This window comes from Phyllostomus hastatus, unplaced genomic scaffold, assembly GCF_019186645.2.
Source record: "Phyllostomus hastatus isolate PE091 unplaced genomic scaffold, TTU_PhHast_1.1 phas_scaffold_216, whole genome shotgun sequence".
In the NCBI taxonomy this organism is placed as follows: Eukaryota; Metazoa; Chordata; class Mammalia; order Chiroptera; family Phyllostomidae; genus Phyllostomus; species Phyllostomus hastatus.
The window spans coordinates 5,391,031-5,403,732 of record NW_025334018.1 but is presented as its reverse complement, the minus strand read 5'-3'; the positions used below and the strand labels follow the sequence as shown (position 1 = coordinate 5,403,732).

Sequence of the window (12,702 nt, the reverse complement as noted above, 5' to 3'; positions counted from 1 at the left end):
GAGAATCAGAGATTCTATGAGAATCAGAGATGGGAAGGAGAAAGAGAAGGAGAGAAACATCAGTGTGCAGTTGCCTCTCGTGTGCCCTGTACTGGGAACCTGGCCTGAAACCCAGGCATGTGCCCTGACTGGGAATCGAACCCATGACCCTGTTTCGCCGATCTGCGCTCAATCCACTGAGCTACACCAGCCAGGTGACGAAATATATTTTATTCTGTCTACCAGGAAATCCCCACCCCCAAAGCATGAACCATTGTAGTCTCACAGTATTAAATCATGCACTCAAACATCTTGAAAAACACTGCTCTCTCCCCACATGGGTGCAAGTTGCTTCTCCCAAGAAAGGTTCCGGGAGTGTCTACCATAACACTTCCATCAGAGGCCCTCGCTGGGTGTTTTTTGCTGAAGACTTCGTTAGGATTTTCGAACGAGAGCCATAGCTACTGATGTGTGATTCAAAAGGCACTTAAAATAATGCCTCAAGGTTTGTACTCCAAAGCTTATTATGTGCAGTTTTTAGTTCTCTAAACGCCCTAATTTGTTGCCCTTTCTACTACTGTAGCTGAGAACAAAATAGAGATAAGGTAAATACAGTCTCTGCTTTCGGCTGTGCTTCTGTTGCCATGGTGATGTTGGCACGTGACACATGGATGACAGGTCCTTCATACAGTGGAGCCAGTGGGTAGTGGAGGCCAAGCAAGACATAAACAGGCACCACCCATGCCTCCTGGCCTGAAAAGGACTTCCTAAGACCAACTGGTCCATCCCCATGCCTCTCAGCTGAAAACCGAATGGAGGGGTGGCGTGTTTCTAAAACTCCTCAAGAACGAAGCCTACCACCTCTCTGCGTCCCCCGTTAGGCTCACACTTCACAGCGCTCATTGATCCTGAAAGGTTTTCTATGTCCAATCTCATTCTCTTTTGCTGTCCTTCCAGACCAATTCTTCCTATTGTTTCTATCTTAATAAAAGTTAATCATCACCTGTATACACAGAACGTAAGATAAGGAAAAATCAAAAGCCACTGCTGAAGGGTGGACTCTGTTTCAGCACCACCACGGCCAGCTGTGGTCCTCGGGTCCCCAGCCCTGTTCTTTCTTCCAGTCTGGGCTCTGCAGTAGCTGGCCTGAGAGGTGGGGAGGACATGTACTGAGGCCCATGGGGAAGATCCACCTGACCTAACTGAGTGGCCCGCGAGCTGCCACCGAGAGGGACAGGCCCGCCGCGTACCAGGGCAGAGTAGGGGCAGAGCAGCCTTCCCACAAGGGCTGGCCTTCTCCTTCTGAGTGAAATAAAGCAGAGAGATCAGGAAGGTCTGTTTTTAATGAGTATCTTTAAAAGCCTTTGCAAAGCAGACAGAGCCCGAGGCAGCTTGAAAACCCACACTGATAACAACAGGACTCTCTCACGTCCACATGAGCCTGCAAAACAAAAAGGGTTCTGCTAAATCAGGAGTGTGGCTTTTTCCCACCTCACATTAAAAAGAGAAAAAAAATCCCAGCCATCAAAATCATTTCAGAAATCATCCTGCCTGTAAAATGTGTGCTGGCCCCAATGGCCTGGCCTGGTTCGAAGGGGAGGGGAGCGGGAAGGGCCCAGTCCAAGAGGCAGTGAGGGAACACGCTCTCAGCCTTTCCAGAAGCGCCCCCTGCCCTCACCTGCAGTGGGCAGGAGCAGTCTGAGAGCAAGATCTTGACACTAGCAGGCCCCACCCCTACTCCCTGTCACTCTCTTGACCCCTACGTACTCCCACTTCCGTTCTCTTCACCCATTTCTTCGGATTAAGAAGATACAGGTCTCCTCCTGCCAGGGACACGCTAGACAAACCCTGGGCCTCTCTTCACAGTCCCTAGTCCCCAAAATAGTGTCAAGAAGACTAAACACTTGCATGAACTCTTCTCTGTGCTTTCTTTCACACCCTGGGCCCAGAAGCCAGTGCTTAATTCACAGGAGTAAAGGAGTGTCTGTCTCCAAGTGAGGTTAACACCCACCCCGGGCTGGAGGCTTTCTGGTCTCTTTCAACAGCAGAGCATCATGGTTTTGCTAATTAAGCCGCTTTCTTCTCCTTAATTAGCTGCATGTGAATCTTGTTGGGAAGTCTTGGATCCGTGAAGTACTCTGGGATCAGAATCAAAAAGAAGAAATCATCTAAACCTAAGGGAAAAAGAAGAGGGGGTTGCTGGGGAGACATGGACTCCGCTAAAAAGTTAGGTTGGCTCGGCCTTTGCAGAAACGTTACTGGTGGCCCCACTTTACCACCTAATGTGAGGTTCACAGCAAATCCTGTGATCACTGCCCCCCACTAGTCCCCGCCCCCCACAGTCTGAGCCTGCCAGCTCCAGCGTGCCAGAGAAGAGCGTACCCAGGAGGGCCCCCGCCCTCCACACTGGTGTCCCACAGCTTGCTGACGCACAGGGAGCCATCAGAGGGCTGAGGGAGCCTCTGGGTTTTCTGCTCCCAGCCCATCTTGGGACCCAAATAAATGCCAAGTGTTATTCTCGTCTCAACTTGGCTTGCCAACTCTTGTCTCTGAGATATCACGCCCTCCCTGAAAATATCCTCTCAGAGGACAGCCAGGCTCTCGGAGAATGACGACAGAAGAGGGTTTTTAAACACCCGGCATAATGTAAATCGGAGACAGCATCTGCTGTGGCAGCAGAGACGCACTTAGACTCAGTTAGAAACGGCTTGAGGATGTAACCAACTCCCAGGGCTAACAGGACCCAGGAAATCACCCAGCCCCTCCCCTCCCCTCTAAACACCATTGACCTTAAGCCATCTCCGGGCAGTGGAGCCCATTAGAGCCACCCAGGGAGCCTTTAAAACTGTGGAGGCAAAGCCCAGCCCCAGACTAATTAAATAAAACCCTCTGGGGGTGGGCCTGGGCCTCAGTATTTTAAAAGCTCCCCAGGTGATTCTGATGTGTATCCAGGGAGGAGGACCTGCTTTCAGATCCCCAGGGAAAGAGTTTGGGGAAACTCAGAATTCTTAACCCTCACCAGTAGAAAGTTCTGCCTCATTTCTTACCTGTCCTTGTTCTGAGGAAATGACAGTGGACAAAAAAGCCTTCTAAAGCAAGCTCCCTTGGGGGACACAGGGTGAAGGCACACCCCAGACTGTGAGGAGAATGCCGGCTCGTCCAAGGCTAAGTCCACAATAATACTCCTTGTGCTGGTTTGCCAACACCCGCAAAGGACACTGCCCTACCCACCTGCAGCGAATTCTCGGATGTTGTCTGGCCTCTTCAGAAACATTTCTCTGAAAAACATTAAGGGATAAGGATAGGATACAAAGCAGGCTTTAAGGTAGGGGGGGGCAACGGGTCCGGGACTTTCAGGGCTGCTGTGCTAAAGCCAAAGGAAGTTTATCGTATGTTCAACAAACACATTCACAAAACCAGAGACCTCGCCAGGGGTGGGCAGCCAAGGTGAAGAGCATGCGGCCTCATCCTCGAGGGGTGTCGCGATAGATACTCAACCCCACAATCTTCTGAGTAAGTTTACCCATGACTTTCCACAGGGGGTGAGACTAGAAATATGGTAAGACAACGCTGAAAAAGTGGACTTAAGAGGGTTGGTGGCCCTCCAGTCCAGCAGACAGATCCTACGACAGCACCCGCAGCCCCAGTGGCACTGGAGTCTAAAAATGCCTTGCCTCGCATGGAGTTTCATGGTTCATAAAAATATGTTCACAAATATCATCTCAATTAGCAACAACCGGTGAATGACTGTGCCACTTTACATACAAATAAACCAAGCCTTTGAAAGGTTAATCATTTGCCCAAGTTCATAAAGCAAGTAAGTAAAGAAGACGGGGCCCATGCTTTCTGATTCCAAGCCAGTGCTCTCCCGCATGTCCTCATGGCCATGGCTGCCCGGCCTCTCCAGCCTACATGGCCTCGCCGGCCCAGGAAGCCCCTGCCCCTCCAGCATTAAGAATTTTGCTTCCCTGCTTCTCCTTCAATTCAATTTGAGAATTAGTGAGCACAAACTATGTGTAAGTAACTGCACTAGATAAGAGAGATTGGTATATATACATATATACATATTTTTAAATCTTTACCTGAGGATATATTTACTGATTTGAGAGAGAGAGAGAGAGAGAGAGAGATTGATTGGTTGCCACCCGCTTGCAGCCCAGCCAGGGATTGAACCCACCACGTAGGTATGTGCCCTGACCAGCAATCAAACCTGCAACCTTTTGGTGTACGGGACAACTGAGTCACCTGGCCAGGACATGAGCGACTGATATATTTTTAAATATAAACTGAGGCCCCACCACAATCAAGTAAAATGGAATGGGTAAATTCCCAAATGTCCAAAACGCCACCTCCAGGAAGTGCTACAAGAGGGGGTATTAGTGTGCTGGGAGATCAGAGAGAGAGAGAGATTACTGAGACGAGGACCCCAAAAATCACAGAGCAGCTGGCACTTGAGAAGACCCTCAAGGTGCACATGGGATTTAGTGCAGGACAAGGGATGAAGGACAAAAGCATTCCAGACCCAGGGAAGCCCCAAGAGCAAAAACCCAGAAACGAAACAGTCTGGGTTCTACAGATGGTGAACTCCCCAAGGACAGGTACTGGGTCACTTAAGGAGTGGCAGTGTCCCTCCACGAGGTCAGCGGAATGATCAGGGAGGTGCGGTCTGGCTGGAGTAGGAGGCACAAGCAGGGAGTAGCAGGAAGTGAAGGAGGCTCTATTGTGGGTGCCATGAAGGCCAGGGAGAGACATTTATACCCAATTCAAAAGACAAAGGCAATGCACACAGTCTGGCTTAGGCGCACGGCGGAATACAATACAGAAGAGAGAGTGGGGATCTACAAGATGCTGTTGGGCAAAAGCAGCCAGGCACAAGAGTGCAGACTGCAGAAATCCATTTCTATCAAGGCGAAACAGAGCTGTGCTCCTAGAAGTCAGGGTGCTGGCCGCCTTTTGTGGGGCTTGTTTCTAAACAAGTAAAAAGTCAGATGACCTTTTTTTTACTAGGAGGGGCCACAAAGGGCCTGCCTGAGGTGCTAGTCAGGTTCTAGTCCTTGCCCTGGATGTTAGTGCCACGTGTATTCTCATTTGTGCAAGTTCATCCAGCTTAGGATATGCCACTTTTCTGTACTTTGTATTTCAACAGAATGTTTAAAAAAAGAAAAGCAATGGTGTAGATCCACTGAAGATTTTTCCAGCCAAGGAATGCTACAATCAGTGCCATATGGGGGGAGATTCATCTGCCTGGGTATTTACAAAAACATTTAATAAAACCTTTCTAAAATTTCACTCCTTTGCTATCATATCTCCAGCCCAATATCTGAACTATCTGGGTGCCTAAAGTAAGATCCCTCCTCTTGCCATTTTGTCGGTTCAAAAGTCAAGGTACTACCAGTTCTGTACACTGTACTAGTACAGGCTGGAGGGCTGTGGCTGAGTGGCCATAAATCACTGAGATTGGAAAACCCAAGTGGGGAGCTTGCTAACCCAACAAAAACAGTTCAGAGTCCCTGGTGGCTTGAAGTGAGCCTACAGCAGAGACCTGCACAAGAGGTGAGGACAGGTGTGCTGCCCGGATCCTGTCCCCTCTTCTCCCTCCCTCTTTTTCACTGGAAGGACAATCTGAAGCATCCAGTACAGACGAGGGGCTGATCCTGGTTCATCCTGGCGCCACCCAAAGTAACTCTAACATCAAACAAACAAGCAGTCTGAACTTCCAACACTTCCTCTCCCTCTCCCACCTTCATTCACCCCAGAAAGAGAAATGGCTAAAAGCAGCCAGGAGGATTTCAGGTAGGGGAGCCTCAGGGCCAGCAAAAGGAAAAGCCTGCTGTCCTGAGGAGGGGGAATGATAAGGAAGGAAAGGGAAGATGCCTGGGGCTGTCCCTCTGCAGCCAGGCGTGGATGTCCAGCTTCTGGAAACTGTTTCTGGAACAGAAGTGGGGCCATCCCTGACATGTGACTGAAAAAATGCCCTCTTTACCACCCCCAAGGATTTTAATCCTTTTGTGGACAACACAAATGATGATTCAATTCGGGCTTTCAACCTCTATCTCCAAGCTCCCTGCTGGAACCATTCCTAGTTGGGATTGCAAACTCCCCAGGATAGGAAGGATGTCATCCTTATTTCCCTTTAGAAGAAAAGGTGCTAAAACTGACAGCCTGATCCCCAGGGCTGACATTGGCAGAGGACCCCCTAACCTACCTTTTGCCCAGGCTTTACCAGTGGCCCAAATAAAACCAATCTTCACAAACAGGTTTCAGTTTTCTCTTTCTCTCTCCCCTCCAGCCCTCTGAGAATCTGCTGCCACTTGGAGAAATAGCTAAAATTTAAAGAATGGTGAAATCCAGGAAAAACAAAGAGGTTTGAGAAAAAAAGACACCTCTCCAGGTCTGCCTTTGAGAAGAGAGAGGAGAGCCCCATCTCTGGCTTCCTAGCTCCATGTTCTTACAAGAAAACACAGTGAGAAAACCAGGAGTTTGGGTCCTGGTTCAGCAACTGGAAGGAGGTACTTCACCTCTCAGACCTTAAATTAAAAGCCTGTGAAATAGAAGTGATAATACACTCTCTTTTGTACAGTTGCTGGGAGGATCAGCAAAAGTGCACCAAGATGCCATCACTGTGTGCACACTGGGGACACAGATGTGGTTCCACCAGCTTAGAGCTTTGGTCCAGGCAGAGAAACAGAAGGTGGACAATGCAATTACAATACTGTGTGCTAACTTCTGATGCAGGAAACCAACATGGTGCCTGCAAACAAAAGCCATTATTACGATTTAAACCTTGCCTGCGTGTCTATAGCCAAACAGTATTTGAGATAGCTCTATTATTTCACCCATTGCTGCTCCATGATGTTTTTCCCCTCTGTTCTTTGCGTTTTATGCCATGAGACTTTTCTATTCAAACACATGTCATACCGAAAGACAGCATGGGGGATGGAAAGAATGTGCTCCAGGATACCCTGGAAAATGGTCTTTTCTCCAAGACTTACAGAAAAGAGTGACTCCCAACTCTTGGAGTCTTTCTGCAACTATGTTCTCAAGTAGGGAAGGGCCAAATATCTGAATTTTTTTAAAGTTCTAGTCATCCTGTTAAGCTTCTCTGATGGAGAATGTTTTATACCCAATGGCTGCCTGCTGAGTTTCTCAACTCCTTATTCCAAGTGTCATAAGGTACACAGGTTTCCTTACAACTACAATGAATAAATAGTACTTTTGAAAATTTAAGAGGTAACTGAAGGAAACCTCTAGAGATAACTCAAGAAACCCCTGGGTGCCACAAATTCCAGGGTTGAAAAAATCAAACCTTAGGATATTTTGTAACTTTCAGACCCTAGAGGAAGCAATAGGGAGAGGGAAAAGAAAGAAATCACTCACACTCATCTATCCCCAGGTTTGGCAAACTTTTCCACTGGTTGCTCAAGGCCAGTCTGGAATACCACCTACCTGAAAAAAGCACTTAGGAGCAACTCCACTTCTTTGTGGGTCCTTAGGTACTTTTCGTTAGCAATCCGAGTCTGAATCTGGGGACAAGACCAAAGTGTCACGCTCCATCAGGAGACAGATTTCAGGGTTCAAGCCCTGGAAGTGTGAAAGACAGGGGAAGCAACGTGCGCCTTACCCGGGTCTTTCCACTGGATGTTTGAAAATGTAAACCCTGCCTTCTTAGAAATCAACATCAATCTCCATGCTGCTTCCTACGCAGGCTTAGGAGCCTTAACTAAGATCGGGTCTCCATCATCGGGAAGTCCTGGTTTGTGCCTAAGTTAACTTATCCGGCAGTAATTTCGGTCCATTTCTTTGTGCAGACCCCTGTTTTAGTTCTTCCTGCACTTCGAGGGATTCGCCCGGGTTCTCCCCCCAGCCTTCCGCCCCTTTATCTGGAACAGGTTCCCCTCTTGGGGGTCGTCCTCTCTGTCTGGGCCGTTATCCTGGGAGAGCTGGCCCTTAGGTGGAGGCAAGGGCGGGGGCTCACCCACCTTGAATTCGCGCAGCTGCTCCAACTGCGCGGGACTCAGCGCCCCAGGGTCAGGCGCCAACAACCCGCCTGGCTGCAACGCCATCTTGTCGCGGTCGTCAAGGCGACGGGCCGCGCGGGGAGGGGGAGCCCGGCCCCCGGCCCCGCCCTGCCCCGCCCCGCCCCGCCCCACCCCCAAGCCCGGCCCTCTCTAGCAGCCTGGAGCAGGCTGAGCGTAAGCAATGTGGGGAGGCTCTGAAGCTGAGGAGTGAGCTCTTGAGGGTTAGGTTTTCCCCAGATTTGGTGACTGATTTCCCGGCTTGAATGCATATGCAATGAGCCCTTTTTCTTGACTCCACCCAACCTCAAGTAGATTTTTTTTCTTAGCTCTAGAGCAAAACTGGAAAGGAATTCCTAAGGCAGAGTGTCCCAGAATCTGGTTCCTGACCCTCTCTTGGGCGAAGCCGGATGAAGGATAGTAAGTAGTAGGGAAAGAGGATCCAGGCTTCTTCTCGTACTGCTCACCCAGAAGCCAAACACTTCCTCTGTCCTCTAGACACTTGACACCGAACTGGAGGATTCTTAAAACAACATGAAAGCACCCCACAGGATGGAGTGAACTGATTTCTGCAAAGGAATAAACGGTCTCAGAGTGAAAATGGTGGAAAAGATGTGGGGGAACATCCTGCCAGAAGTTTCCCCTCTTGTGTAGATTAACCATTTCCCCTCTTGTGACTTTCTTGTGTAGATTAACCTGATCCTCATAAATTCTAAATTATTTCCCCCTTTCCCAATTCAGTTGGAGCCGAGAAAGGCAGTTGGTCTTCAAGATGTGTTCTTCTGGTATCTGTTCAGGAGGGGAGGTGAAAGATAAAGCCAGAGAGCTGAAATAATAGAGGCCTGGAATGGGCAGGAGCCTGCCATCTCCTGTGTGTGCGCACTGAGTTTCTGCACCCCCAGGGATCATGCCCAGCAGAGGTCTTCTGCCAGCCAGCAGCCAGCCAGCCTGCAAAGAGAACTGGAAAAGGAGGCTGCCTTTTCAGATTTTCGAACCACTGCCCAGGGAGCAAGGAAAAAGCCTGAAAAAGAAGCTCTGCATCCAGCCGTGGCCTTGGAGGGGTCTTTCAATGGTTGCCTCTATCCCTCTCGGCAAAGACTAAGGGAAGCAAGTAAAAATGTTGGCAGTTCCCAAACCAGGAAAAACCCAGAAGTAGCAGATTACAGGCCTCTTTCCAAGAACCCCATCCAGGTTAGTAATCATTTCGGTTGTTTGTAGTTTTTAAGAGAGAGAGAGTTAATAGAGTGAGAGGTAGATAAGCTGCCATCTGTCAGAAATGATTTTTTTTTTCAGGCAGGGGCAGAGATTAATCAGAGGTGACAGTTCCTGTTGGCCAAGACCTGTCTCTCCCCACTCCTCTGTCCCCCAGAGAAGTTAATGGTGGAACCTCTAGAGCTGCACCACCCAGTGAGTGTGGTTGCCATGAGCCACTCATGCCTACTAAACACTTGAAGTGTTGCTGTAAGTGTCGGATGTGCTGTAAGTGTAAAATACACACTAGATTTGAAGACCTAGTACAAAAAACAATGTAATGTACCTCATTAATAATCTTCATATTGATTACATGTTGAATATCTCAGATATGTCATAGAAAGATGTTGAATAATATTTTGGGTATATCAGTTAAATAAAATATATTATTAAAAGTAATTTTACCTGTTTCTTCTTATTGTTTTAATGTGCCTACTAGAAAAATTTTAATTACATATATGGCTTACATTATGTTAGACAGTGCTGGGCTGGCCTGGCCAATCTACCCCTGCACCATCCCCTCCGTCCCCCGCTTCCATACAAAAAATCATTGACGTGCCCCTCTGCTGGTCTACAGTCTTCTTGTGCTTTGCAAATCACTCAAGCCTTTCTTGACTGGTCACTTCCCGTTGCCCGAATCCCAAATTCCTGTGTGTCAGTGAGAGAGGCTGCTTTTGCTTTCTCACAACATCACAGTCCTCACCACTGTGCACTATGTTGGCCTCCTGTCTACCTCTGCATTTGGGGGAAAGAACGTTATATGACCAGTTCTTTGTATGCTCTGTTGCAGATGTCTTCACTCTGTTTTCAGTTAGTGAGGACAGCAAGTATTTGGTGAGTAGCCACTCTGCCCACACATACCACCACTACGTTCTGCCCTTTTTGAAAAATATCCCAAGTATTCAGCATTTCTCATTTTCTCAGAATCTAAAATGAGGAGTGAGTTCTCCGTTTATAAGATCAGTAATCTTTTTTGTGAACCAATGTCACCCAAATAAATTCAAGTTAAAAAAAATAAATAAATAATCTTTTAGCCCTGGCTGGCGTAGCTCAGTGGATTGAGCGTGGGCTGCGAACCAGGCATCGCAGGTTCGATTCCCAGTCAGGGCACATGCCTGGCTTGCAGGCCATGACCCCCAGCAACTGCACATTGATGTTTCTCTCTCTCTCTCTTTCTCCCTCCCTTCCCTCTCTAAAAATAAATAAATAAAATCTTTAAAAAAAAATAATCTTTTTGTGTAGGGCAGCTTAGCACTGAGTACAGAGGGAAAAGAAAGAGGATGAGCTTGAAGACAGGGAACAGAGAAAGTGCCTTGGGGGACCTAGGGCTTTGAAGCCTCACTTCCTCCCGGAGAGCAGCTCCTCAGAATGAGCCTCTGAGTCACTGGGGGTTTCCCCCCACTCTTTGCCTCACAGGGTTCCCCTCTCTCATGGCCTGAAGGAAAACAGAAATGTGCCCACCGTCATCCAGCAAAGAGGGCCTGATGAGAGTGCCCACCTCTTCTCCCCTGAACCCTGCCTCTCCTCTCAGACTGAAATCTTCCATCTGACCACAAACCAAGAGAAGGATCGGAGGCATTATGCTGCCAGCAGCTGACTCCCCAATTGCTGACTGGGAGGAGGACTGAGGGGAGTTCATTATAATTCATTTTGGTGAATGTTTAATATTTCAATTAATATGATTAGCCCCAAGCCTAAATGAGCAGCAGGGCGGCAGATCTGCTGACAAGACACAGAGTAATGAGATCAAAAGGGCAGTGGGGTCTTCCTGGGCTTCATCCTCAGAGGGCGTGATCTGTTTATCATCTCCATAAATACCAAGATCAGATTAGAAGCAAGAAAAAATGCACTGAGGGTGAAGGAGGTGAGTGGAAAGTTACTTTCCAGATGTGTTTGCACTCTCGATTCCCTGGCACTGTCATCGCATGCTCTGACCACCCAGCACTGGGTCCTCTACCATCTCCCCCCACCCCAACCTTAGGGGACCCTACCAGGAGGAACTGGGTGTCCATACAATGAAGTATAATCATGTTGACCACACACACACGCATACTCAAATATGCACACCTATCAGAATGTGGCTTCAGGCTGTAGACACCCACATTAAGGAAGAATGGAAAGTGGTCATAGTGAACCAAGCAGTAGAAAGAAGGACATTGGAAAGAAGGACATCTCTCATTCAGGGCTCAAATGAAGTCGCAGGAAGAACAAAGGACAGGCTTAATCACTCTCCCCATTCCCACTAGGAGCTTTTGATGTGAGAGAGAAAGGCATGGGCTCAGGAGCCGGGCTGCCTGGCTCCACTGTCAGCTAGACCTCTTTCTAGCTGCATGAACTTAGGCAAGTCATTTATTCCCTGTGCCTTGATTTCCCATCTTTATTTAGACATAATAATTGAACCTATGCCATAGGATGGTGCTGAGCTTTAAACAAGTTAGTAAATACGTAGCAGTTGGAACGATGCCTAGGGCACAGTAAATACCATCCAAGTGCCATTAATATGACTTCCAGGAGAGGAGCCTGCTTGCCATGACAGCTGAGGAGGGGGCTGCTGGGATGTAGTTGGGACACTTTTCAGACACACCTGCATCGCTATGGAGACATTAGTCCCACTCTGGGGTGAAGCGGAGAATGACAGAAGGCAGTGTGTTCCACAAAAGCTTTCAAACCCCTGTTGGGGAGCATCTGATGCCAGGCAAACCTCCTGCCCCATTCAGGAGGTTCGGCGTCAGCAGATACTCCCTGAATCGAAGGGGATGAGTGGGCTCAGTGCATGGAGGGGCTGGACTCCCTCAAGACTATGAAGGAAACCAGTCATCCCTAATATCACTGTATAGGGGAGTAACAGCCCCCAAAGGTGCATCTCCCACCCCTCTTCACTACCTGACTCAATTAGAGAGTCCGGCTCAAGGAACCTAAGGGGAAAGGGGCACAACGGGGAGAAAAGAAATAAGTAATTTGGCTTCCTTTGCCCTAAAGGACAGCGTGGCAGCTATGGTTCTTCCATCTGAAGGAATTGAGACTCTACTCTGTCTGAGGTTCTTTGCATCAATCGTTTGTTTATTCAAAAAATATCTGTTAAGCACCTACTACGTATAATCAAGACACTGTGCTAGACACTGTGAACAGTAAAATGCTGAATTACACGTTGTCCTGGTCTTCAAGGAGCTTTCAAGTGAGAGCCCCCACCGTCACCACCGCCTCCCTGCCCACGCACTTATACACACAAACCCCCCAGCGGGAGAGAAGGGGGCGTCGGCAAATGCCAGCAAGATGTAGTTTTTCTTGGTTCCTTTTCTGGAAAATATGCAGTCCTCTCTCTGGATTCATCTCATTCGCCTCTCCCCCTGCCAGCACCCTTTCTATCTCTTTTCTGCCCTTCCCCCCTCACCCCGGGCTCGGTGACCTGCTTCCCTCCCCAGTTACACATCCCTCCACCCCACCCCCCACCCTGACC

The 12,702-nt window shown here is 48.6% G+C and overlaps 1 protein-coding gene across 3 annotated transcripts; it reads right to left on the bottom strand.

The window, feature by feature from the left end:
• Nucleotides 1-1,304: 1,304 nt before the first annotated feature.
• Nucleotides 1,305-8,085, bottom strand: RIIAD1 (regulatory subunit of type II PKA R-subunit domain containing 1). 3 transcript variants are annotated; one of them, XM_045817022.1, is made up of 5 exons: nt 7,959-8,085; nt 7,426-7,502; nt 3,211-3,257; nt 1,991-2,153; nt 1,305-1,420 (listed from the first exon to the last, which is right to left on the bottom strand). In XM_045817022.1, the coding sequence occupies exons 1-4, from the start codon at nt 8,040-8,042 to the stop codon at nt 2,047-2,049; spliced, it is 315 nt and encodes a 104-aa protein (XP_045672978.1). In that variant the 5' UTR covers nt 8,043-8,085; the 3' UTR covers nt 1,305-1,420; nt 1,991-2,046. The 3 variants fall into 3 exon arrangements, with proteins under 3 accessions (XP_045672978.1, XP_045672979.1, XP_045672980.1); XM_045817023.1 differs by having other exon boundaries at nt 1,991-2,117; XM_045817024.1 differs by lacking the exon at nt 1,305-1,420 and having other exon boundaries at nt 2,040-2,117; nt 3,211-3,265; nt 7,433-7,502.
• Between the last annotated feature and the right edge of the window lie 4,617 nt (nt 8,086-12,702).

Bases quoted from the DNA above. Each gene is read 5' to 3' on its own strand.
- RIIAD1 (XM_045817022.1), bottom strand. From the start codon at position 8,042: ATGGCGTTGCAGCCAGGCGGGTTGTTGGCGCCTGACCCTGGGGCGCTG. The intron at 7,503-7,958 runs GTGGGTGAGCCC...TCTTGTCCCCAG, and splicing joins AGCAGCTGCGCGAATTCAAG to ATTCAGACTCGGATTGCTAA. The intron at 3,258-7,425 runs GTAGGTGGTATT...AATGTTTTTCAG, and splicing joins CTCCTAAGTGCTTTTTTCAG to AGAAATGTTTCTGAAGAGGC.